Here is a 27268-nt window from a genome sequence, read left to right as displayed (position 1 = left end):
TAGATAGATAGATAGATAGATAGATAGATAGATAGATAGATAGATAGATAGATACTTTATTAATCCCCAAGGGGAAATTCCTTCACTACAGCAGCATTCATAGATTCAGGAAAGTGGTACCATATAAGCAGTATGTAGTACATTTGTCATCTGCATCATAAAGCTCAGACCTCTGGTTTATCAAGGCACATGTTTTAGTTTATATTGAGTTTATAATAATCCATATGATCCCTGCATATTATTGGGTCTGCAGCTTTGTGTTTGAAGCTTCCTGGACTGTTTTGATGATACAGGATAACTACCATTATCCAAACGGGGAAACTTTAAGAAGTAGGCCTTTAAGTATTAAAAAGTTCCTAAAGGCTTTGATAATGTTGCGAGTAGCTTCCTGGAATATAAAAACATGGTTATAACAGCCAAGGCGAGCTGCAATAGTAAATTGTACACGGCGAAAGCATGCTTATGATAATAAACGGCTACCTACAACCATGTACATATACAATCATACTAATAGTCTGTTACCTCAAAACATGTACATTTAAAATACCAATAGCAGCTTAAAGTAATAGTATAGAGCCTACTAATCTTTAAATAGAGCACAGGATAACACAAAATTATGTACGCCAACAGCAAGAAAAAAATCTGAGTAACTATTTAAAGATGACTCTAATAATAGAACTGCAGCTAGCCATTGTTTCATTATTGTGTTCCATCTTTTTTAAACGTAGTAAAAAACATTTATTCTTTGATGGTGTAGCAGAAGTATCTCTGAAGATAAAAATATAAATACTGATCAGCCTTGAAGCGATCTGTGCGACTGTGTAAGTCTTTGTACTGGTCCCAAGGTCGTTGGCTTCGTTTCCAACAGAAAAGCCTCTCAAAGCTTGTTAGTGTTAGGAAGTTAGTGTTACTTCCGAAAGCGCTACCAAGGTTTTCCTTGTATTGCTACCATGCACAGAAACTAAACAAAGAGTTGGTCAAAGTGACGTGTTGTTTTTATCCTCCCCGTCTGTCTCTCCATTTAACTCAGGAGCTCATTAACAGTAAACACAGACACTCAGTGGGGTTCGACTAATATATAAGATAGTCTGTGATAGAAGGTGAGCCTGTGAGCTGAATCCAAAAAAATGCCATTAACTTACATCTGAACGGGAGAAAAGTCTGAGAAACAACCAATTGGAAGGCATCACTAAAATTCCACATTGAAGTTTTTGAACTGATGTGGAATTTGATTAGATTTACAAACCAAAATTTTACTTGTCAGGGTAAAACACATTTAGACCATAAAATACTCTGGGAAAAAGTTTCTGTTGAAACACTGGAAATTAAAATCAATAATTAAACAGAAGTAGGTTTTTTTCTTCCACACTTGGAAGACACAAATTAATTAATTGAGATTCATTTCCGGCCTACGTCTATATGCTAGTCAAACTCTAACATATACAGACAACACCCAGACACAGACATTTAGAGTACACGGTGGTAATACACACACAAAACAAAAAGCTCTGTGTTTCAACATACATGGCAGAACTTAAGTCTCTACTTTGCTAATATTAAACCAAGGTTCCCACTTGAAGTCGAATGTCAAATTGCCTGCCTTTTCTCAAAAGCTGAAATTCCATGACTTATAATAAACTGAAAAACTTGCTGCCATTGTGCTGAGCGGACAAGAAATAGCACCGTTTGTGTTAAAAACGGGCTGCCACATGCCCCTCTGTTTGTGGCGATATTGAAAGGAATTACATCCATGTCTATATACTGGTTTCAGGGGTAAAGACTTTATCTAACATTAACGGTAATCATAGCTCGCAACCTGATAATCTACACTCTTAGTTTCTGTCAGTGATATATACATGGAAAATATTACATTTTGATAAATGGCAACTAAAATTGAAACATGCAAACAAAATTCCCTGATATTCTAGGACTTAGCCCACAAAAATGATCAAATTCCCTGACTTTCCCTGTCTGGAAAAACGTTTTTAAAATTCCCTGATATTCCCTGAAGTTCCCTGACTTCAAAGTGTTGTTTCTAATGAGACTCCCACCATTTTTCCAAAGTAGAACAACGCCTGGCTGATACTTGGGTCCTGGATGGTTTCTGCCCAATGCCAACACATAGTCTACAACATGACAGTGTTTCCCATACACTGATATATTATATATTCTCTTCTACCTATTGTTATCTCTGTTTAGTGTTGATTTGCATTTCAGCTCAGTGTCAAGTATTTTGTTTTTGATTACAGTCAGACAGATTTACACCAATAGATCATTAATATGATTCAGGATTTGATGTCATATAAAGAGCTGTGGATGACTTTATATTTAAAATCATTGCTAAAAACAGTTTCTAGCTACATTTTAATACAATGAAACTAATTTCCACATCCAAATTTGAGCCTTTTTTCAGCTTTCTGTCAGTGATGTATGGACTAAATTTCAGCACAAAATTATTCAATACACTTGAATACACAATACACAGGCAAAAATGAAAAGAGATACCAAACTTCACCGGTTGCCAAGAAACCCCAAAAAACAAACAAATAAAAATACAAGCTGTGAGAAACACTGCATGTAATACTAGGAAACAGTCCCCACCCACCTTTCGATACTACTGCTGTACCCTCATCAAATTCAGCCTCTGTTACACGCTGAGAACCTAAACATTCACACACACACACACACACACACACACACACACACACACACACACACACACACACACACACACACACACACACACACACACACACACACACACACACACACACACCACACACACACACACAAACACACACACACACACACATATACGCGTGCACACATCCAGGCACAAATGCAGCATTAGAGAGGAGCAGTGAAAACAGACGTTTACATTGACATACATGTTAAACTTTGCTCATTGATAGTAAACCATTCACAAACGCTTTCCTCACCTTCACAGTGAAGCATGCACGCTCTCACACAGAGGATATGACAGAGACTGCACATCGATACACACAATCAGAGACGTCCGCAGACTTACGCTGCAGTTTCTTGCCGGGGGCGTCTGTGTGTGCGTGTCGTCGGGGCAGGTAGGGGGAGGGTCGGGGCAGCGGGATGGATGAGACGTCGTGGGTTTGGAGCGGGTACCAGTGAGGCTTGTCGTCCAGTAAGGCCGTCTCCAGCTCGATCAGGATCTGTTCCGGTCAGAAGCCGAGCAGTAAGTAAATGCTGCTGACTGACGTGGAAATACGTGAGGAGAGCGTTTACATGTGCGGCTCAAATATCTGCTCTTTGGCACCCAGCGGTAAAACTTTTTGGCAAAGAAGTATTTCAAGCTTTGTATTGAAGCAATACTCTTTTTTTCTGGGAGGGGTTTAAGTGGAACTATTTGAGTTTTTGAAGACAGTAAAATATTTTCTGTTATGAAGTCAATTTAGCAAAAAACAATTTATTCACCAACCAGGCACGGAGCAAATATTTTGTTGTTGAGTTTGTGTAAGTGAAAAATATAATTTCCTCTGCCTTGGTCTTCAGCTCCTTAAAAAAAATAATCTCTCTCTTTAGCTCCTAAAAACTCCACTTCTGTACGCTCAGCAGTTCTTTGCTGACTCTTTTTCTGACGTTTGGAGCCTGGCAGGAAGCACACAGAGGGTTTAATAGAGTATCTTCGATGATGAAAACTCCCTACAGCTGCTGGGATTAAAGTTGTTCCCTAAACACTGATGATTCAAATAGTTAATTTACTGCCAGATAACAGCATGGCAGGTTACAAACTTTTACAAAATACTTCACCCACAAAATAACTTGTGGAAATAGAGGAGTACAGAGGTTGATGAAACTCAGCGTAGAACATGTTGTTTCTGTTTAAGTTGTACTACTTCAACACCCACAGCTCCAATGCTAAATGCTAGCAAAGTACATTTTTATTTATCAAGATGCTGGTTCAACTTCCTCCTCTGCTGTCCTGTGTTAAAAGCACTTCGGCCTACAGCCCGTGCAGAGCCATTCATGTGTGACGTGTCGGATGTTTTAGGAAACCTACAGTCTGTCTGACTGGGACACAACTGGGTAGAAATTGGGAATTTTCACGTCACACATGATGAAGAGTTTTAAAGGTAAAACGTGAGATGTAGTAACATAATAATAAACCACAAAATGTATCCAAAGGTATTTGCAATAAAAAAACCTAACTTGATATATTAAATGATAATATTTGCAATGTTTTTTAATATTGGTAACATGGTAACTTCCAAATAAAAATAATGAAAGCAAGAATAACAAGCACTTTTGATGACCACCACATGCAGCTGATCATCTGCCACCGAGGCGAACACCAGAATTCAGCTTCACACTCACCACCAGCCTGGTGTAAAGTAAAACAACCTGACTTTGTGTGTGTGTGTGGTACCTCTCCCATAAAGATGCTGTCCTCCTCTGGTGACCTGGGCTGATCCCACACCGTCAGCTCCAGCATGTGGTTGCGGAAATCCCTGCGATGGACGTGAGTGTAGACGAACGTCTGGTTCCACTTGGGCTCGCAGGTCTTCTTCACGGCTTTTGTCCTTCGTTTGCTTTTGTCACTGTGTTAAACAACACAGACAGTCAATTTTCCTTGTCAGTGGTTAAAATTAAAATTATAATCAACCCCAAATCTACGCCAAGTACGATGGAACAACTGATTCTTTATGGAGGGAGGCCAGACCCATATTCACGGCTACAGGAGATATACTGAATTTGTTCCTGATGGCTATTTTGTGGTTTTGATTTATGCGAGCCTGTTTCTGACCACCCAAATTTTATTTTAGTGCAACATAGCTCATTTATTTTACCAGCAGGACTCTCTGTGAGGGGCTGCTTGGCATACCTGCGGTCAGGGAGGAAGTACATCTTGACGTAGGGGCTCCTGGGACGCCCGTCGGGCCGAAGAGGAAGCTCCACCGCCTGCTGCACGTTGACTATTAGCTGGTGACCCACTTTGTCATACCACAGCTTCACCTGGGTGGGAAACACACACAAACAAGTCTGATGCTGCGTCTTCATTTGAGCAAATGAAAAGGCGGCCGGCACAGTCAAAGTGCGCACACTCACTGAGAGTTGTCCTGGCAATAACTGTGGAGCATCTTGGAGCATCCCGGGACTGGAGGGAGATAGGACATTTAAGGATGGTCTCTCCATCTTCTGGGACTCAAAAGAACTGGAACCTGCTATAAAAGACACAAGAAAAGAAACTACTGGAAACACCGGGAAGGAAAGGCCAGCTGTGTTTCAAAGGGACAAAAAAAAGTCCAGTCAAGACGAGAGCGAAAGTGAAAATATATCCTGGTCTGAGTCCAGATCCCAACAAGTGTTCATACGCACGTCATTTCTGATATTAAGTGATCCTTTCCTCTGAAAACCTAAAGAGCACAGAGCAACCCTCAGCTAACCTGTCAGGATGACAAATTACCAAGCTTCTGTCCTACTTTGAGTCTGCAGGCTTTTGTTTAGCTGCACTGGAGCCTCAAACATACATACTGTACGTGTAGCGTATAACCGGCTGTATGACCAAATATCATCTAAAGTAACGGCCTACATGGGAACCAGACATCACTTTCATGAAAAATGAAGTCAAACTCAATGTCTTTCCACACAGGAACAATGTGTGGTTGGTCAAATATGACTTAAACCTTGTGCCTTATTTGAAAGCTGTAACACAGCAGTCCCTGATATGAGGACTTTGTCAATGGCAAAGTTCACTTCAACTTCAATGAGTTTAATTAAAGAAAGCATTCAACATTTTAAATGACATGTTATTTGTCTTTCTTTCCAAGAGTTAGATGAGATTATGGATACCACTAGGAAATCCCCCTTGTTAAACATAAGAGAGGAAGCAGGATAAAACAGCTCCATGGATTTGGTCAGAGCTTCAAACGTTCACTAATAATCACGACAAAATCTCAATTAGTACCAAACAATAGTTCATACATGTTTGGCAGGTGTCTATGAAGACAGTTCCAGCATGTAGCTGCCCTTAAAACCATCAGCAGTGTAAAGTAACTAAGTACCTGAAATCCAGTACTGTACTAAAGTTAAACCTAACAACATTTTTACTTTTTAAATCATCTTCCTCTACTACATTCATCTGACAGCTGGAGTTCAAGTTCAAGATTTTACATACAGTACATGTTGCTTTACATTCAACTACATAACTGCATATACACATAAAACTGTCTCCACCTCAAGCTGTTAAAATTGCAGAGGAACACGACAATGCATTTCAGTGGATAAGTTACAATATTAATAATTTAATTCTAAAACACTGCCATTCTGTTGCCTAAGTTTAAAGTTTAAACTATGCTTAAAGTGGGATACTGCTACTTGGACTGAAGTAAAAGAAGCCAGAACTGAAAAGTTTTTGTGTTTGTGGGTTAAACATCGTGTTTATTGGTCATCTTTAGATTTGTCGGCAGTGAGTTTTTAAACTTTTGAAGGAGTTTGACTCTTCATCTCCAGCTCCGCGCTTAGTTCACAGATCATATCCTTCTTGGAAGGAAACAAACTTCCCAAATGTTGAACTATTCCTTTTTTGTACAATTCATTCATGTTAAGTGCACAGAACACAATCAAACCTTGTTATCTCTATTTTCCACACATTTAACACATATATTATGTTAAGATAAGACCAAATCCTACAAGTACAACTGCTGGTTGGCATCTCAGTGGACTGTTTGAACCTGAACATTCCACACGCAGGAATACAAAGTTAATTTTTCCAATTATATAACAGAAAACAAATCCTAATTGTGAGATAATCAGACAGACAGACATATATACAAATACAGAGATGTGCCAACATCCCAGGGGAAATACCTACTAGATTCTAATGGAGGGTGGGACGTGTCGGGGATTCTGGGGATATCACTGAAAAAGAAACAGCAAGGACACGTTAGTGACTCTCACACTGGCATCGAAGTGTGATGTAACAACGTTAGAAGAAAAACTAACTCTCAGGCACTCATGCATATTCTTACAGTAGTTATTACAATGAGAGAAAGTAGCACTGTCATCAAAAGTCATCTGGATGTTCAGATTAATGTATCGTGTAGGTTGAAAACATGGAGAAGCAAAAAGGGGAGGTGTGTGTAGAGCCGAGCTCTTCTCGTGACTGCAGTGTTTCCCAGACTCATTCAGATGTTTACGTTGGCCCAATCAGGAGTGGAAATATAAAAACCAATAGCTGAATTCTGACCACATTGTCTTTTCTTGTCCACCACCACCCGTGGGAAACACCAGAATGCACTGCACCAGCTCGATGTAATATAAAGTAAGCATGGTAATCTGTGGAACACTTATCAGCGTAATTTGTTGTTTTAAATTCACATTTTAAAAAGGAGAAAACAGAAGCGTGTTAAACTTGAAGTCCCACCACTGATATGTGGAGGTTTCTGTTGTGGCACATAAGGAGGCAGTGTTTAAACTTGTTTAGGAACCCATGGGGCAACACACTGATATTCAATGTTCCTTCAAACGTATTAACTTTCTTTCTGAGAGTTAAATGAGAAGATGGATACAACTCACACGTCCGTGCGTTAAGTACAGAGCTGGAGTCTGGATGCTGAAGCCTGGTTAGCTTAACCGAGCAGAAACATGAGTAGCAGCTAGGCTAATGGCCTCCAGCGCTGTACTGAACATAAAACGATGAGATCATCATCTTATTTCGGTCTTGGAGAGAAAGCAAATAAGCTTTTCAATGTATTTCATGTTTGTAATATTCAAACTTTTGATTTTATAGTCAAACATTAAACTGATAAGTGTTTCATGGACCGTTGGTTGCCTTGGAGCCCATTCCAAAACCAAAAATTGAAAAACATGTAGATGAAATAAATTAAATAAAGCTTGCACTATGAATGCCATTGTTCCAACTTTCAATCTGAGTTAAGGTAACAGGAACACTGTAAGTGCCGTTTTTTTTTTACTTTGGGATTCCTTAGACTTAACCAGATGCTGCATAGACAGCTTAAAAACTTGCAAAAGCATTGCTTCATTGATGGATGTTTCCCATTGGCCATTTTGAATCCCATCAGTGAACTTTTATTTAATTTAGATGGGGAGGACATAATGCCTCTATTTTTACAAAAGCCTACATTTGCATCAATTGGTTTCGCTACTAAAAGGGATTCGGTTCAGTTCATTTAGGGATGCAAAATGGCGCCAGCAAAACCAAAAGAGTTTCCAGAAGCGTGAGAGGATTAAGGGTTCCTAATAAAATGGGCAGATTACTTACTGATATTTTCTATACACCCTTCGCGAGTGTTTTGGAGAGAAATTAATACATTCAGCTTTTTTTTTCCATCAAAGAGCAAATGAGGTTAAAGCTGACAGCTGCAACATGGAGCAGTTTACTAGAACATACTGTATGTCTAAGATAAACGCAGTGGAGTGACCTGATCACTCGCACAACAACATCATTTCTCTGAAACACTGAAGCACAACTTGTACCCTCGTTACTCAGTATTCTATGAGGTCACTTGGACTTGAATATCCTGAGCAGTAAAAATGCATGTGAGAAGATTACTGTGATTCTACACAGCTTTCCAGTCTTCTGTCTTTACTTTCAATGGACAACTGGATAAAACTAAAGACATTTATACAACTTAGTATTAATACTGTATATGAATATGTACAATGGAATTCACATCTAAATTCTTGAACACATGCTGATCATTTTATTTTAAAGGTGCCATATTTTCCTGATCATTTCCTGGGAACTTTCCTTAAAGGCTATGGATTAATTTCAATAAACTCTCTAAAGTCACATCACAGTTCAGCAGATAAGTGTATAAGTGTATGTTTATCCTCCAGATGTGATATTAATCAAATGCATTCTACAGTTGTTTAAACCCTTTCGCATGAACGAAACACATTTCAATTATCAGCATTAATTTGGGATATTGAAAAACTGAGAGCTGTAAATGGATCAATTCAAACAAAATTAAAGAGTGAAGTTATGAGGCTGCTGATCTGCACAGATGTTGCCTGTGTGTATGAAATGATGAAATCCTTGCCGAAGGCCCACTTCACCTCATAGGTGCTTCATATAAATATATCTGCTTTATTCAAATGAATGCAATTAACACAAGAGTGAAGACTACACACCATTACTTAAAGGCTCCAATCAATAACACCTGAATTAGTTTTCTTTATAGACTAGCATCATTATAGAGAACATATAACTACTGGCTGACATAAACACATTGATGACTCAAAAGTGTACAATAATAATTAAAAATCAAACAGCAGGTCATCTATACTACCCTCCAAAATCTTCACAAGGCATCAACCAAACAGAACTGATACAGCTGCTTCTTTCCTTTTATGGACCCAATTTTATTTGGTCGATAATAATTAACTTTATGCCATCCTACAAATAAATAGAAGTGCTTTTTTAAAGGGGACATATGAGACAAAGTGGAAATCTCCTGTTCCAAAACTTGGCAAACCCCAGCAGCAGGTAATGGCTGGCTCTTATTCATGTTTTGAATGTAGCTGCACGGTCGTAATATAAATGTGTCCCAGTCTCCTGTCTGATCTGAGGTCAGCCAACTCTGAGTCAGAGCATCATTCAACACTGCCGACTTAAACAAGGGTCCAGTTCAACACAAAACATAGACTAGTGACCGACTGGTAAGACTGAAGGGTCGCACATGTGGCGCTGACAAAGTGACGGATGTGTTTCAGTCCAGACTTACCCAATAGGCCTGGATACCACCAGCTCCACCTGAGGCTCGGCTTGAGACTCCAGGATGATGTTGTAAACTTCCTTCATGGTCGCCCCCGGTAACAGCTTCCCGTTCCACTGCAAAACTTCATCTCCTGAAATCAGACATCCACGTACAATACATGTGAAAATATTTGCTTGAATTTCTGTTAAAAGCAAAACAACCAAATCTGACTTTAACCTAATTGGGCTTGAGGCCTAAGTTTTTTTCATTGTCAATTAATTCCCCCAAAAATACTTTCGTACAAAGTCCAAATCCACTTTGTTTCAGTTGAATGCAGCATAGTTTTGAAAACAGGTCAAAAATATATATATATATATTTTTTAAGTAAGTAATTTTCTAAAATAGCTTGTTACTGTAGTTTTTAACAAACAGACCGAAATAGTGTATTTTTAGGGGACTATTTCCAGCGGCAGCTTAATGCTGATTTGGAGTTGAAGAGAGTATTTGAGGCAGCGCAATTGTTTTTTATGCGACTTCGTCAAAATAAACTACAGCGTGGGTTCATAGCAATGAGGAAACATGTGTCTGTGCTGCAGTGTGGCTTTTAACAGTTCTGTTGAATATTAAAAACATACAGAATATTGCCAGCCTTGTACTTTTCATAGTATCATCATAGAGACAAAGAGCTAATTACAAATATGAAACTATGAAACTATAAAAGTGAATTATTTTCAGATTTAACATACAACATAGCTATAATAGTATGATATGAAATAAGAGCTTTTAAGAGAAGGAAACAGGAGTTTTTAAGACGTGCTTTTAAAGGTTTTATATTTGAATAATCATGGCCCTTGCAGAGGAGTTGCAACGTCCGGACTGCTGTGACAGTTTAGTCTGTACCTGCTCTGAGATGTCCCACAACGTCAGCCAGGCTTCCCTTCTTGACTTTGGTGATGAAGGCACCTAATCTCCCTGACTCAGTTATTCTGCCTCCCACCACCTGAAGAGAAACAGACAGAGGAAGGTGAGTTGTTCAGAAACTCCCGTCGCAACAGATGGAAACGACACCAAAAAAATAGTCAAAACCCCAACAACACACGGGTAACTCGTTGTCTGTCTGTGTGATGTCTGACCTTTAACCCCAGCAAAGCTCCTGCTTCTTTAGGCATGGCAGCGCTCCTCTTGCTGAGGGTGATTCGTCCGATCAGATGGTCTCCCTCTTTGGACGGCTGCCAGGTATCAGGATGCTGCAGTAGGAGACAGGATGCAAAGATGGACATAGGGACAAAGACATATATGCAAATGTACACACAATTCAACATATATGTAAGCATGAACACAAAGGAAGGTTACTAATTTAAAAAAATCTTTAAAGCCTCATTTTTCCAATTTTTTTAAAAGACGTTTCCCTCAAATTCTGTGCCATTAATAAATAAATGTATTTCTGATTACTTCAGCAACAGTTGTGGTGTAACACTTGTATAGTCACACAAACTAACATCCATTAGTCAAAACGGAAGTAGAAGATTTGGAATTATCCAAAGATTAGAAATTAAATACATTACATCACTGCACGTAACCATGTGTACAAGTGAATTTACAGAGACGGCAGAGGTCACTGTGGTCACGTAAGAACCAGTAGGTCACTTCTGGATCATCTCATATTGGGCGAATCAAAGTATTCCTGAAGAGCAGAGTTCACATGTTTTTGTGATATGGGATGAAATTCATGTGTGCATTGAGAATAGAACATAAACAATCTGCTGTCAGAAGGTAACAGTTGATATTATTTCAATAATTTATAAGGTAGGTACTCTGAGATTAATTGAATGATTGAATTGAATGATGCAACTTCTCTCCCTCAGATTACACTGGATTGAAGGTTGCAGTATTTTTATGAGAAACAAAAAGGCAAGAAAATAGATTAAAATAATTGACGCATTATATTAATATAATATTACAATAAAAAACATAATATAATGAAATATCTAATATTGCTTTGTTTGCTACCCATGAACACCAATGGTTATAACACATTAGTACATTAACAGTGAATTCCTAAAAGCCTTTATGTTTGCTGATGCCGTAAACACCAAAGGTCTGGCGGCTCATTTCTGGGAATGTGCTGCAAAAGAAGTCATGTGTTTTACATCCCTGGATTCTTTGGAACAAATTGCATTACAAAAATGGATAGTGAGCACGTGCATCAGAACTTTCGAACAAGAGAGCAGAAAGACAACAAAGGATGCAAGAAAAGTAGAGAAGGCAACGACTGGAAAGTGATCACACAGAGCTGAGAACCTGACAGCACCCACACATATTATAGATGCACATAAATGTCGACACGCCTATTACCTATAAAAATCAGTGACTTACAGGCCACACGGTGGGGTCATGTGGGTAGCACTCCCAGTCGCCTGCAAGACAAAAGAGACCAGCTCAGATACTGTGTGTAGCAGCAGGGATGATGAGCTCTTTCATACATGCACACGCACACGCACACACACACACACACACACACACACACACACACACACACACACACACACACACACACACAGATACAGCAGACACTGTATACACAACACATACCAGGCTGAGTCCTCTCATACACAGCGCAGCCAAATTTGGGAGCTCTTCAGAGAGTGTTTGTTTACAGTCGAGAGGGTTAAGTTTATTGAATATTCAAGCCCGGGCTCGAATTAGAAATGTATTACCGCAGCAGCAGGACTCAGCCTAAAAAGTAGTCCACGGAGGCAGCCATGATACCAGAGGACGGCTAAGCCTTTCAAAATGCTTTAAATCCCTGCCAGATACTTTACAGATTAGATGTTGTGGATTTACTCCAGGGGTAATGCAGCGATGTAAAGCTAAAGAAAAAAAGCTGGTAAATTATGACCTCGTGATGATGGTCATTTTCAAGCAATACAATCGAGTTAGATAAAATACATATTTTATTAAACTACTGATGGGTATAGAGCAATAAGTGAGCCAAGGGAACAAGTATAGACTTATATTGTGTTTAGGGACAGTTAATGAGCTAATCAATTTTAAAACTGCTATATATCATAATCTAAAAGTTGAAATGCAAATTGGTCATTATAAAACAATTTGATCTTTTGAATATATAATGTCATCACTTTATCTATTTGTCCTATTAGACATTTGTGCAAGATGCTGTCACAATTAGTCCACAAATGTGTTTTGTGAGGGTCACCGTGACCTTTGACCCACAAAATCGATTCAGTTGTTCTGGAGTCTAAGTGAAGTCCTTAAAGGCATTCTTGAGATATCCCGTTCAAAAGAATGAAACAGATGTGATGTCACAGTGGTCTTGACCTTTGAACCCCAATGTAGAATCAATGAATCCGAGTCCACTTGAACATTTCAGTTAAGTTTGAAGAAATTCCCTCAAGAAGTTATTGAGAAATTGCATTTACAACAGTGAGTCGATGTAAAGTCAGTCTAAAAAAAGAGTAAATAAAATAAGTAATTCATAATGCAGCTTCCTTTCTTTGTCTTTAAATTCTGAATCAATGACAATTATTTAAACATTAAATGGAAAATGTTAGTTTTACAAATTTTTATAACTCTAATAAGACATTTTCTCCTTTTTCCATTTATGAACATGTCTGTCTCATATTTGTTCTCGCAATTTATTTATTCCCCGCTTCAATATTTACAATGATTATTTTGTGATTGTTTTAATTTAAACATGTGTAATCAGTGTGCCTATTAAAAATGAGATAAAACCTGACCCCGGATCAGTGATGGGACTTGTAATTAGCCAGACGCTTACCAGCCGGCCAATATCATATATAAATATAATGTAACTCAATCCCTACATTCCAAAAATTGACCTTAAAGACTCAATAAGTCTGGTAAACTATTTCTACAGTTGGCATGAGATTTGATTGTGAGCCTTGGAAACAGCAGTCCTAACTCAAGGTCCACTCACGAGCCTTTGCTGAAGCTTTCAACAGTGTCACATGGTCTTCATAAACAGCAGAAGCTTGCTGAGAGCCCTAATAGTGCTGCGAGTGACAGCCTCCGAGCTTCCACGATTACTTAGCGACCTCCATCTGCAGAGGGAAACCATGTAATACACTGCTGAAAGCTCCAGAAAAAGCAAAAATGGGCTTGGAGTAAGGATCATTTTAAACACATTCTTTTCTATGTTTTTCTAATTTGGTATTGTAATGGTAGTGTAACAGTTTCACTTCAAATAATAAAGCTATGATATACTGGACATGAATGTGTACAAACACATCCCATTTTTCTTTATTTCTCTCAGATTATTTTTAATGCTTCTCCCCCTTTAGTCCAAAACCCACAGCCTCCTCTGTACACATGGGCCGGGGGGCGGTTCTGCAATGTGTGCAGGACCTCAACGACACTGTTATGACACAGAGTAAAACAGAGCCAAGCGTTCCTAGGAGCCAGGAGGCTATGAGGTTAATGAGTTGTGACAACTTATAGTGACATTATGTAATCTTAAAGCAAACGCTCTGACGATAGACAAACCCACTTCTCAGTTTCATAACTCGGGCGTGAACGTGACTTTGTGCGTTGGGTGGGCCACATGGGTGCATGTGTGTTCTGGTGTTTCTACATTTACAAGCACCTGAGAGAAAAAGATAAAGCGATCAAAGTCACTGTGGGGTCAGGACACTATGAGGGGCCACTGGCTTTTTTAAAAACGATTGTATATAATACGTTTAATGCATATTATATTAACACAAAGAAGGTGTGAAATAAGTCCTCCTGTAATACATTTTTGAGCTGTCTTTATGTTCTTGACAATATATAAAAGTATCACATGACCCATATTGAACCAGTTAAACAGTATAAAAAGGAATGTAAACTAACCATCGACTACATCCCTAACCACAACTGAATTATCTATCCTACCTTTGCAGGAGTGTTGGTTCTTTTTTCTCTGTAACCTTTTCAAAATCCAAAACAGGATGGTTGAGACTGTGCTGACTGAAGCTCCAAACGTAGCCTTGCATTATGTCACGTTCATGATGTATCCAAGTTAGTGTAATTGCCATTTTAACACTTGTAAACAATGAGTAATGACTGAGAATTTGTTTTGAACACAATAGGATATCCAGCTTGATGTTACGTAACACCGAAATACAGGCAAAATCCAGTAAACGTGGATGTGACACTTTAGCCAAAGTCTATTAAAGGTCATTTAATACTTAACATTTAATAGATACATGTATGGTATTTCTAACGCTAACGTATTTCTGAGGTTAGGAATTAAAATCTTGTAAAAAGCCTCATTCATAATTCCACATCCCCGTGTAGCATTTGCTCACGACTTCATTGCACTTGTGTAACCTCAGCCAACACCAACTACACGGTCAGACTTTCCTCTCGTAACATCAAAAGTGAAAATATTCTGTTATAAAATACAAACAAGTATCTCTGCCAAGCGACCAGACACAGTTATGCTACAACAAAATCAGATTGTACATGTTTACTGAGGCATGTAAATTACTTGTAACAATGGGACTAACTAGTTCTCCACCACAGTACACGGCCGCCGTTTTTTATTGTTTTTCTATGTCTACGACTGTTGAAGGACTTTTTGCCTGCAACCTTCAGTTTTGATCTCGGTCTGTGGAGCCCGCTAGCACATTACCAGAGGGGGGAGGTGTGGGGTCACAGAGGGGATCCTTATTGGCTTTTAACATAAAATATGACATATAATCAGAAGAGGATTATCAATGAAAAATAGACAATCTATAGAAGATGATAAATTAAACATGTCTTGTAATTGCTGAAGAATTTGGGTGCTAAAAGGTTAACATGCCAGAAAAGGTTTGGATAAGGAGTGAAATAGTGGAAGTTGTTCACCAGGGTTCACATGCATTTTCCTCTGTCCCTTCTTTCTTTCTTTCTTTCTTTCTTTCTTTCTTTCTTTCTTTCTTTCTTTCTTTCTTTCTTTCTTTCTTTCTTTCTTTCTTTCTTTCTTTCCTTCCTTCCTTCCTTCCTTCCTTCCTTCCTGTCAAAGGATGAGTTGATGAGTGTCTGTTTGTATGTAGGAGGATACTTACACAGATTATAATAGGATCTACTGTACTGTGACTGACTGCATATTTGTGTGTGTGTGTGTGTGTGTGTGTGTGTGTGTGTGTGTGTGTGTGTGTGTGTGTGTGTGTGTGTGTGTGTGTGTGTGTGTGTGTGTGTGTGCGTGTGCGTGTGCGTTTTCCAGCCCCGATCTAACAATGATTTACATGCCTGCACACATCTCAGCTGCCAGGAATACCATCTCAGAGCTGCACCGGTCTCAGTCTCAAGCTAAAAAAGGAAGCAGTGTGTCGCTGCTACAAAGTTGTGTTTAAAACCTGGTCAGACAGAACGCTCTCATCCTAAACCTCCACTTGAGGGATGTCACAGTGCCCGGTCCGGATGTAGGCTGGTGCTGCAGGCACCCTCTCATCCAAAGAAAGCACCAAAGAACTTAACAAAGAACGCATCACACTTTATCGGTGTTGTGAAGGTGACGCTCAGATCCAATGTGCTTGTTTTCTACGATCAGGGTGATTCTGCAGTGATTATGTTAAAGAACATGAACTGTCATGTTGTGGAAAATAACAAGAGGAGCGAACAACGACTTTGAATCAGCAATCATTAAAAAGTAAAATAAAAACCTTTTGGAGAAGTCATTTAAACTGTTTTCATACATATATAACAGTATCATTATTGAGTGTACAAAAAGTTAAATAGTCATCCATTTGTCATAAAAGTAAAATGAATATAATCTGTAACCCTCAACAAACGTTCTTGGGAAGTAAAATTCAACAAGACTAAACGTCTGCAGGCCTCGTGGCTCCTCTGCATGCTAACAAAGGCACAATAACAATTTTAACATGCTTTTGTTTTTGCAGGTTTACTATGTGTACCATATGTTATGTTATCATGCTTTCATAAAAAGGTATGTGACTGTAGCCTAAAATCTGCAGCAATCCGTCCCGCTGGCCTATTCAATGACAAAATCTGGGGTCGAGTAGATTTGACATTTCAACAACCTGGGTGCTAGATGGGAAAATGACCACTGTGTCAGTCTGAAACTAGCAAAGACAAGTTGACACCAACAAACCGACAATCCCTCATCAGATCCACTGTGGTCAGGGGAGCACTTCACACAGTTTCTCAAGATTCAAGAACAACTCATTTCAGTTCCATATTAAGTCTGAATGTGTCACATTTGCAATGAACTTTCACGAAAACATTATGATTCTTTCAGACCTCTTCTGACTGGGACAAAGAACAAAATACAAGCAGTCACACAAAAGTTACTAAACTACTAATTTACTTGTACTTTGTAAAACTTTACAGAGCATTCCCTCTTTCTAAGGTTTTACAGACTCAACTAATGCAACACAATATATTTGTTTTTCATTATCATCCTGCAGGAAAACATTGTGTTTACTACAATCTTAATATTACGATGACCAAAGACACCAAATCTTGTTTCAATAATACTGTCACCTACAGCCACAAGGCTTATTCAATGTAAACGTTTTTTTTTTTTGTGTGCAGCGTTATTATTAGTTGCAAGAAGATCGGACCGGTGGTTACGAGCTGCTGCCTCCTTTAGAATTAAAGAAGAGTGAAAGCTCACATCTCCTCGAGCTGCGCCCATTTATTTATACCACATTTGGATACATAGCAGTAACCCTGAGAGCCTTGGAATGGTTGGTAGTAAAGTGACATAACCCAGCTTGGACATGACAAGGTTAGAGTGCAAACAGTTGTCTGTCCTCAGGCTCAGGGACATAGTCGGATGTGTGAAGCCACATGAGGTCAACCCTGAGAGCAACCGGGGTCAAGCTGTCCCATCGCACACACACCAACATGCAATACACATGTACGTTCAGTGTGGGACCCCCCCCCCCACACACACACACACACACACACACACACACACACACACACACACACACACACACACACACACACACACACACACACACACACACACACACACACACACACACACACACACACACACACACACCCCTGGGCTCCAGCTGAAAAAAAAAATACAATATGACATGCAGGAAAACACTCAGATACACACACGGGCACACAGTTGTTAATATGCGAGGCGGTTTACTGCATATAGCTGCTCACTTTGACATTCAGACTGCTGGCTACAGAGAGCGTGGCAGGACGTGCAGCATCTCTGCTAACACAACCAGAAAGACGCATATCAAATGCTCCACTTAGAGCGCTGATAAGATCCTGGTGCTCTCAAGTAAGTTTGGTGTGTAACACGCTCAACGCAGCTGTATAGAAACACGGCGTATTTCCTCAAAGTGCTCAGAGAAGTCTTACCTGTTGTGATGAGTGAACACACGGAGTTAAAGCAGGGAGACGTCTCCAGATTCACAGTGTGAATGAAGACGACGCACTGAGACGGAACAGCTCTCCCCACTTCTTACATTCACATCCCATAGTGTAGTGTTGGAGTGGGAGTGTTCAAAATCACACACACACACACACAACAAAGCACACACACACAGTGGAAATGTCCCATGCCTTACAGGTGACATTAATTAAACATGCATATGGTGTTAAATGTGGAATAAATTACTGTAAATTCTTTGATAGTGATGAGTGTGGAATTTTTTTTATATACTTAATGCTAATGGGCTAATCAGACTCATTTACATGGTGCACTGTCCACTGTGCTCCTGGAGAACTGTAACGAAATAAAACTTAATCAGCATTAACACGATGTCCTCCAGGGTTCACTATCTGGGCAACAGGCACTTTAAATGTTTGGGTGCCTTATCTTTGTAACTTGGAAGCATTACCACAGATATAAAGTAACACAGACATGCCAGAAGCACCCTGCCTGCATATTTCATAATCATTGTATCTTGTGCCAATTCTTCTACAGTGACATCTCGGTGTTTCCACTACCATGTCATGGGGGGGCAGGCCAACGCCCAACGGGACCTCCTACCCCCGATGAAAGAAACAAAATACGCTCATACTCATTGAACTAGTTACGTCCAGAAACAGCTATGTATTTACTTGGTTCCTGTGCACCCATTTCATTTCACATTTCGTTGTCCATCATGACGAAATGCGTGGTACCTGAATGCTTCCACCTGAAGGAAATCTCCCGACAGTTTATTATTTTCTTTCTTGTGTGATGTGTCGCCAATGAACGTCCATTCAAAGCCATTTCCCAAATACGACCAATGTAGCCTACTAATTCTCGGCAGGTTCTCAGTGTGGTGAGTATTCACACTGAAAAAGACTGCTTCATATTGGAGTTGGTGAAACCTGTTTTCCCACAATGCATTTCACAAAGGAAATGGAAGAGCTCCCCAAAGCTGAAAAAAAAAAACCTGTAGTTGATGATGAGATATATATAAATACACATTTTGGAAAGTTTTTCTTTGAGAAGCCGGATTTTAATATAAATTTATGTTAATAATGTTACATTTTTTGTCAGTTTAGTTATTGTTTTTTGTTCATTTGTAAATTTGTATTTAACAAAAAAAAGAGGCTGAATAGTGTGTTATGTCTACTTCCTGACTGCTTTAAGTGCTGGGTGCTGACAATGTGAAGGGCTGGTGATACGTGGCTGTTTGCTTGTTCAGTATGGAGATGAAACTTGAAACATTTTTAGACTCCTCAAAAAATGTGGGTGGAAATGATCATACTATAGCAGGTTTTTAGAGCACTCATTTGAACATGTGACTTGAAAGATATAAGTAGGCATTAATATTTTCAGTGGCCTGTGAGCAGTGTAATAAAGTGCCATACAGACGAGGCTTAAAAATTGGTCAAATAAAAACTACCTCGGATATCTCGTGAAGAATGGATAAACAAAAGAATGAACAGACAGGTGTCAATACTTTCTATATTCTCTCTTTCATGAGCAGAAGGTGAGGATTGATATTTTCTCACCTCTCTCGCTGACACTTTCGATCTCAGCATCCTCACAGCTGCTGTACTCAGGTGTGGTCCCTCCCTCCTCCTCCGAACTGCTGACGCTGGTTTGCCTCTTCCCTCCGGCCCCCAATCCACGTTTCGATTTGTAGGGCCGCGGCGGGGGCGGACGCAGAGATTCCGATTGGTCGGAGCTGAGAGAATCATTGCGCAGCATGCTCTCAGCCTTCTCCCGTTTGGTCCTTCTCACTACGGGTGACTGGCCGGGTGCTGAGCCGGGCCCCAAACTGGAAGGCTCTCTGAGTTCAGGGGGAGGAACTTGCTGCGACAGAGTGTGTTCGTGTGGCCCGCCTACCCCGCCCGCCGTCCTCTGTCCCGGCCGAGTGCCGTCCCCGACCTCTCCTCCCTGCACAAGGTGGCCCCTACCTCCAGGAGGGACCAGCCCTGCTTGTCGAGGGGGGGCACCGCTATGGTCCATGTGGTGGTAACCACCCTCCTCTGTCCGTCTTACTCCGCCACTTCCCACGGGATCATGTTCCAGAGAGCGTCCCTTTGACAGCCGCCGGCTTTCCCTTCGCTCCCTGGACTCCCCCCGGAGGTCGCGGTCCATGGAGACCTGAGTCTGCAGTCTGGGCTGGCCTTGCCGCCGACCTGCTCCACCTCCCCGTCCATTTCTCCTGGGGAGAAATCGATCAGGGGACAGCGGAGGAAAGAACATAATACAGGTGAGTGTTGTTGACAGATTAGGTATTTATAAACCTGGAGAATTGTTCAGTAAGAAGTTCACAAAGTCAGTCTGGCTTATTCTCATGTTATACAGGTTACTGTAATGTGAATCATATCCATTTAGCTTCCACCAGCCATAAAATTATATTTTAATGGTCTAAGCACATGGGCTAAAGTTTAATAGTGGATAAAGGCACAGGGGTTTGAAGGGGTTGCACTTAGTGCCCAAACTAATCATAACAGTGTTTTGGTCATAAATAAAACAGTCAGAATATCATCTCCTATTCCCTTTGGGAGCCAGGTTAGTTTTCACCTTGACAGAATGTGATTTTAACATCCAATTTTCTAAGTAGTAGCCAAGGAAAAAACACTTCTCTGCAGAGGAAACAGACCTGCTCGTGCAGATTGTTCAGATTTAGTTTCAGGAGTGTTGAGCTCTTCTAAGACGTGCACCTCACAGTCTAAATGTTGGTCTCTACAGAACACTCCATAACTGCATGCTGTCAGATGACCATAGAGGCTACAGGGTGAAACTCTACAGACGAAGAATAAATGCATATCATGTTACCAAGTAATATCACTTCATTATCATTGCTTAAAAAAAAAGAATAGAAAAAAAAAGGCGTGCCAGATCAGAGAAAGATTATTTTTTTAGGGGCAAAATAATCAACTAAAGTTTGCTGTCTCATAAATAATGAACCTCATGAGTCAAATGTTTGGATGATTCACTGAGATGAGGAAGTAAATATCTCTTTCACTAATTCATGGTCATTAATTAAGGCGTCTTTAATAAATTTGGTTTCAAAAGCCATCACAGAAAATATTCTTCTTCCTTTTAATATTTAAGATTCAACTCTCCGAGCTTTGCCTCACACATTTCATGTCTAAATAAAACCATAATAAATGCCGGAATGAAAAGAGCACATCCACATCTGCAGACGACGCTCTCTAGCAGCATCACGAAGAGACGAAATGAGGGAATACTCTTTGGAAGAACTGTGTTGTCACGCCAGCAAAGTTTCAGAGACGTTTTCATTTTCATTCATCACTCAGTCTCTATGTCTCATCTGGATCCCCAAACTCATGAGGGGACTCCTGAACTCTGTTCCAGCCGTAGACGGAGGCAGTCTTGTGTTCCAAAGTTAACCAAGTTTCAGGGACGAGGCGCCTCTCCTTACCTGGAAACATTCTAAGGTACAGTATTAATTGGACCTGGGAAGATAGGAACTCAGAGATGGATTGACTAGACACCTTTACACTTTTCACCTCTGTCTCTCTTCAATTGATGAATAAATAAATATTGCTGTGAATCATCAAGTCCGGTCTGCTGAGCTTTGATTTCTTGATGCCCATCACTAATTGGTGTTTTATCACAACACAGCAAAGACCTGTAAGTGCAAAGAATCTTGACATGTCTTCAGAAGTTCAGAAAGGTTTTCATCAAACTGTTGAACTGGTACAACAAGGTTTAAAACATGTCTCTTATTGGCCTTCATCTACATCTGTGGAAGCTCTACAACGTGTCTTCATCTTACGTGTCTCGTGGTGGTTCACTGAGCGACCGTGCATCTGTGCCAGGTGTGGTCCCCGGTGCGCCCGGTCTGCTGGGGTCTTGGATTGAAGTGGTGGAGCCCGGAGGTGCTTGGGAGCGAGATCGCAGCTTCTTATCCCCGAGCGTTTGGCACACAGACGGCTCGCTGACGGCTGAACCGAGGCCGGCGGGCTTCCCGAACCAGTCTCCTGGCTTGGTCAGGATATCCTGCTGCTTCCGGCAGTTATTACACACCCAGATCACCTGGGAAAGAAGGAGCACGGGGAGGGATTACAACCACAGCCATATAGCATGTCTGGACTCTAAATGTTACAGCTGCTATTATGAAGGTTCTCTACAAACAGATCAGATAACATATGTCATAGATTTACATAATCTCTCAATGAAGAGGAGAATTGAATGCTCCTGACATCACTATCACGATAATATGTCAAACAGGAAGTTACTGTCCTTCACTGTAACCAGTGAAAACCCTCTCAGCCAACCACTTTTTCCAGCCACCAATCCGAGGACCGGCTTTAATCGCTGTGACTGTCAAACAGGAAGTAGAACAATGCACTTCCTAAAGAGCTGCACTGCTGCCAATGAGTCGTCGAGAAAAAGGATTTTACGGAAGCTTTTTAAGATCAGCATCACAGCAGTTCTACCAGGGAGCAGCTTGGCTTCCACTGTGGGCTGCTTTTGGCCTCCGAATGAGGAACACAAAGCCAACTGGATAACGAAAGGATCCTCCGCTCGCTGCCAAAATCCTATCTCCCATCTTCTTTCTTTCTATTTGTCCCATCACACATATGCACGCCGACTATACGTTGGCTGTGTTCACACACTACAGCCGACAGTCCAAACTCACATTTTCTTCTCTCCATACATGACACACGTCAGACACAGTGGAGTGGATTACATAACCGTTTCAGGATGTAAGGTGGATGTGAACACATTTTGACAGATTTCTGACAGGTGAATGTGGCTCCTTGAAAGTCACAATCAAATAACGAAGAGTGCATTCAACTCAGCATTTGAAGCTGTCATTTTTCACACTCAGCTCTATGAGCATATCACAAACATAAACTTATGGCAGGAAGTGTAATTTAAAGCGCACATCGACAGTAAACCTCACCGCTGCCCTCACGCTGTGCAGCTCAACTCTGATCAAACCCAATAAATACATTTTAGATTTGAACACTGAGGAACAGAAAACACATTTAAAAGTGAAATAACTCATTATTTTTGCTACAAGAGAACCGCTAAAAAAAAGTCATGAACACATCCCTGCATGTCCGATGTTCACTCTTTTAGCACGGCCTGTACCGACTCCAGAGAGGACGACCATATGCGGCTCTTTGTTTGCTGAAAGCTGCTCTTTGTTCACCAGCTAATTGCTCTCTGAGTCTGTTTGCTGGTGAGACAGTTATGTCCAGTGTTGCTTTTAAAGCTTTTTCACAGAAAATAGCCAAAAAACAAACACTAATGAGAGCAGTGAGCGTGAAGCAAAGCATCAAAGTTGTGGGTCCAACTTTTTCTTTGAGTAAACTTGATTAGAATCAGTCATTATGTGATGGTCAGTGTCTTGTTCTGTTGGCATTTTTCTTCCTGTTAAAGGGGAGTTTTTCCCCCCAGCTGCTCACATGGGAATTGTTGAATTGCTGTTGAAGACAGACTGGACTAAAAACATTCAGTCTTTGTACAAGAAAGGTCAGAATGTGTTTAGTAGACTCATCTTTTAACGTCTGCAGAATCGTGCTGCAGATATTTTATCACCCAGCAGGTGGCCGGTGTCATCTTCCAGACTGTAGTGTGCTGGGGCAGCAGGGTGAAGGCAGCCGCTGCTAATGGACTTAATAAACTGAATCAGGGAAGCGGGTTCTGTCCTCGGAGTCGTACTGGAGTCGATGGTGGAGGTGACAGAGAGGAGGATGCTGAGGAAACTACTCAGTATTATGAACAATGCCTCTCATCCCCTGCACCCCACACTGGAGTCCTGTCAGAGAGCCTTGAGCTGTGGACTGAAACCACCGAGAATCCCCACTGAACTCCACAGGATGCCTTTTCTACCAATGAAACTTTATAACTCCTCCCATTTCTTTAAGAAGTACAGCTGAAACAATTCCAGTGTCAATAATACTTTTCAAAATCATGAAAAATGAAACATAACATTTATATGTTCATTTCAGTTTACATTTTTGTTGTTCTTCTACTAGGCACTATTTTATTCCTTTAACACTTTACATTCATAGTTGCGGTAACTTTGGAGTAATCTGTGGCACGATAACTTCCTTTGGGATGAATAAAGTTCTATCTTTTTATATCATCTTGGCAGATTGAACTGTACAGTGTGAGCAGAGAAGTCGTACCTACTTAATGGAGAAAGGCTGATTAAAACATGTAGTGTAGGTCAAAATAATCCCAAGACTAACCCTGCTAGAGTGTTACACCTTTAAGACAGGCCACTTTATGGGTGGAACTAGAATTTCCATTTGGAGAATGCAATAAATACACTATTGTTTGGATCACAGGGAGTACCAAACAAATATGTCTCCTACTGAATCAAACCATAGACTGCAAATAAAAGTGTTCGTAGCTTCTGGGTCTGAAAAATTAGGCCCATGCAGGAAGTGCCTTAAACTGTAATACCACCGAGTGCCACTAGAGGTTGGGTCCAAAAAGCCCCCAGCTCCATAGACTACCATTCAAGTTCTCTCATAAAATGCTCAGCCAATAAGATTTATCCACAAGTTTTCTGTACGTCATTTGTTAAATTTAGTCTTCCAGATTAGTGTTCTGATGGTCTGTCTGAAAATAATCCCGTCATTAATTTGGAAATAAGCCTCAAAAAGCTGGGTTTTGGGGGGACGTGTCTGCTTGATTGACAGGCCTGTGGCGCTGTCAGGTTATGGATATCGGTGGGCAGGGCGTAGTATCGCCAGGTTTCCAATAAGATCAGTCAGCTCTCTTCCTCGACCAAATATGGTCACTACCAACCCCCAACCGCTCAGTTCTAGCAAGATGGCACCGGCCAAATTAGGAACTCCAGGCTTCATAAGGCTGTTCACAAACCAACGGGTTACGTCACTGTCAGTCGAATCAAACATTGCGTTGTACCAAACGGTCAGATTCTGACAGCTTTCAAACATAGTGTCTGAAAAGTGTTAAAAACAAAAGGAAAGTGTTCGATCACGTGAGTCGTCGACATCATGGATAAGGCCACATCCTGGAATGAAAAGATCGACTGAGGCGTGAAGGCCTGCAGTATTAACGCAGCCGCAACCAGTCCTGTGCTGACATCAGAGCCACAATGAGGAAGAGGAGGCTGACGGAGGAAGTGAGGTTGGGCGGGAAATAAAAAGACAGTGAGAGGATGCCGGGGGAGGGGGGGGTGATAGAGTTGGTCCCACTCCTCCAGCCACCAGGGTTCTCATTACTCCTGAATACTCCCCAATGACTCTTTAAAGAGAGCTAAAATAAAAACATTCTGGCATCACTCCCCCCCTCCATCTCTTCCTCTTACCATGTCTCTCACCCCCACTTTCCCTTCCATTTCTCCCTCCTCCAGATTGCTTTTGATTAAAGCTACAAAAGCTGAGGAGAAAACAGCTTTACACCAACGCAGCTATATTTATCCTGCCAAACACCCCAGCACCAACAGGGAGGGAGGGAGGGAGGGAGGGAGGGAGAAAAAAAAAAAACGTGTGCACACACAAACACGTCCACAGCAAAGAAAGCAAAAACACCGCCTCATGTGTGGGACATTATAGCTTTGATGAAAAACATCCACCGATCTGTGATTTTCTGCAGCCAGACCGACAGCGCACTGTTCATCTGCGTGTACGTACATTTACAGGCAGGCGGACGGGTCGTGAAGATATTCAAATGTTTCCTTTAGGGAATTATTGGAGCTTCTTAATTTAATTATTTCATTTTCATACAGCTTCTTCTGACAAAGCACAGCAAGAGTTCAACTGTAATGAAGTCTGATGTTCTCCTCCTGTGAGCACAGAAACACCTGTTTAAGTTTTGAACACAACTTTTTTAAATTCATACATTTCCCAGGTTTGTTCCAAAAACCAGGAGTATTTCTGCACAATGAAGCTGGAACACAATGAGAACACAACTCGGGCTGCAACCAGCAGTTCTTTTTTTTCCATTGATCAATCACTGATAAATGGACCATATCAATTACACAACTCAATATCAATCAGTTTCTTTTCTGTCAATCAACCAATCAATTCATTGCTTCAGCTGTAAATGTAAATAGTTACATTTTCAGCGGCACTGGTGGAGCGAGGAAGAAAGAAGAGTGCACGAGCATAAATTTTGACATGCGTTACTCTGGGTAATAATTCAATTACATGTATTCTTTTAATATTAAATCGAACATATGAGGTCAACTCTGCTTTCCTCCATGTTGCTGGACTGAGATGTCCTGCTGTGTTCCAAATGGCATGATTTTTTTTGAGTGCAGAAGTGCGTTCACAAGTATGGCAACATGCAGTATAACTATAAGAACCTTGATGGTGCTGCATGAATGCAGAATGGGCAATTTGATTCATTGAAATTTAACTGCAACACAAGTTTAACATGTAAGTATAACAAGGGAAAGTACGTCCTTTGGAACATTTGCCCATTCAGCCAAATCCAGTCTGTACTTCCTGTTTTGTTTTTTTAGGACCACCTCCAAAGGAGTCGGGGTCACGCCTCTGTGATAGCAGCGGCCTGGGGAGCAGGCTGGTCGCGACCAGTGTCGAGGCCGCTGGGGATTGGGAAAGTTCCCTTTTGGGAACGTCCCACTTCCTCAACTAAGAGTGTTCACAAACAGACAACATGTCAGCCCACAGAAAATCTGCTCAATTTCTGCTGTCAGAACACAAGACGGCCACAAATAACCTCCTCATCATCCAAACAACGTAGAGACCAAATGGAGATGTCGGTTACGTTCACCAAGCCCGGCTCCTTGTTTTCACAGCAAATATTTCTCCTTTTCACCACAAACACTGCCATGTCACGTGACATCAAACCTACTTCTCGGAGCTCTCAAAGACACAAAGAGCTCTGGTGGAAAACTCTCAGTTCAGCAGCCGTTCAGGTATATTTTCTCAGTTGGGGGATTTGTCCCACTTCCCAGTTGCTCATGAACGCACCATCGGAAGAAACGGATTTCTGAGCACTCTGGTTGTTGTCGGACTTTCACCTTTTGAACGGGCACTAACCCAGCCTCTTTCTGTTTTCAAGTCAGGTTGAGATTAAACTGTGATTTATCTGATACATTAAACAAAACGTGAAATTAAGATTGAAAAAAGCTTGAAAAAAAGAAAAGGAAAAAGAGAGTTTCATGCAAGTTGAATCAAAAAGCACGTGATCTGTTGAGGACGTCACCGTG

At 40.8% G+C, this 27268-nt stretch overlaps 1 protein-coding gene across 12 annotated transcripts in view; it reads right to left on the bottom strand.

Moving 5' to 3' along the window:
* rims1a (regulating synaptic membrane exocytosis 1a) overlaps positions 1-27268 on the bottom strand; it is a 109679-nt gene that overhangs the window by 27651 nt on the left and 54760 nt on the right. For 9 of the 12 annotated variants that reach the window (XM_069689820.1, XM_069689824.1, XM_069689828.1 and 6 more), the window contains exons 5-17: positions 21878-22137; positions 19635-20293; positions 12066-12106; positions 10823-10936; positions 10590-10689; positions 9717-9840; positions 8252-8269; positions 6842-6888; positions 5077-5192; positions 4853-4983; positions 4397-4568; positions 3029-3182; positions 2606-2662 (exon numbers count right to left, since the gene is read on the bottom strand). In XM_069689820.1, the coding sequence (XP_069545921.1) occupies positions 2606-2662; positions 3029-3182; positions 4397-4568; positions 4853-4983; positions 5077-5192; positions 6842-6888; positions 8252-8269; positions 9717-9840; positions 10590-10689; positions 10823-10936; positions 12066-12106; positions 19635-20293; positions 21878-22137 (1993 nt within the window). The remainder of the gene's footprint in view (positions 1-2605; positions 2663-3028; positions 3183-4396; positions 4569-4852; positions 4984-5076; positions 5193-6841; positions 6889-8251; positions 8270-9716; positions 9841-10589; positions 10690-10822; positions 10937-12065; positions 12107-19634; positions 20294-21877; positions 22138-27268) is intronic. The other 3 variants (XM_069689821.1, XM_069689823.1, XM_069689831.1) reach the window with 2 other exon arrangements.

This window comes from Brachyistius frenatus, unplaced genomic scaffold (genome assembly GCF_029030835.1).
Source record: "Brachyistius frenatus isolate BFR_SWC_R1_liver_20210118 unplaced genomic scaffold, ASM2903083v1 Contig_8, whole genome shotgun sequence".
Lineage (NCBI taxonomy): Eukaryota > Metazoa > Chordata > Actinopteri > Embiotocidae > Brachyistius > Brachyistius frenatus.
The sequence above is the reverse complement of the archived record's forward strand: the minus strand, read 5'-3'. Positions and strand labels throughout refer to the sequence as shown.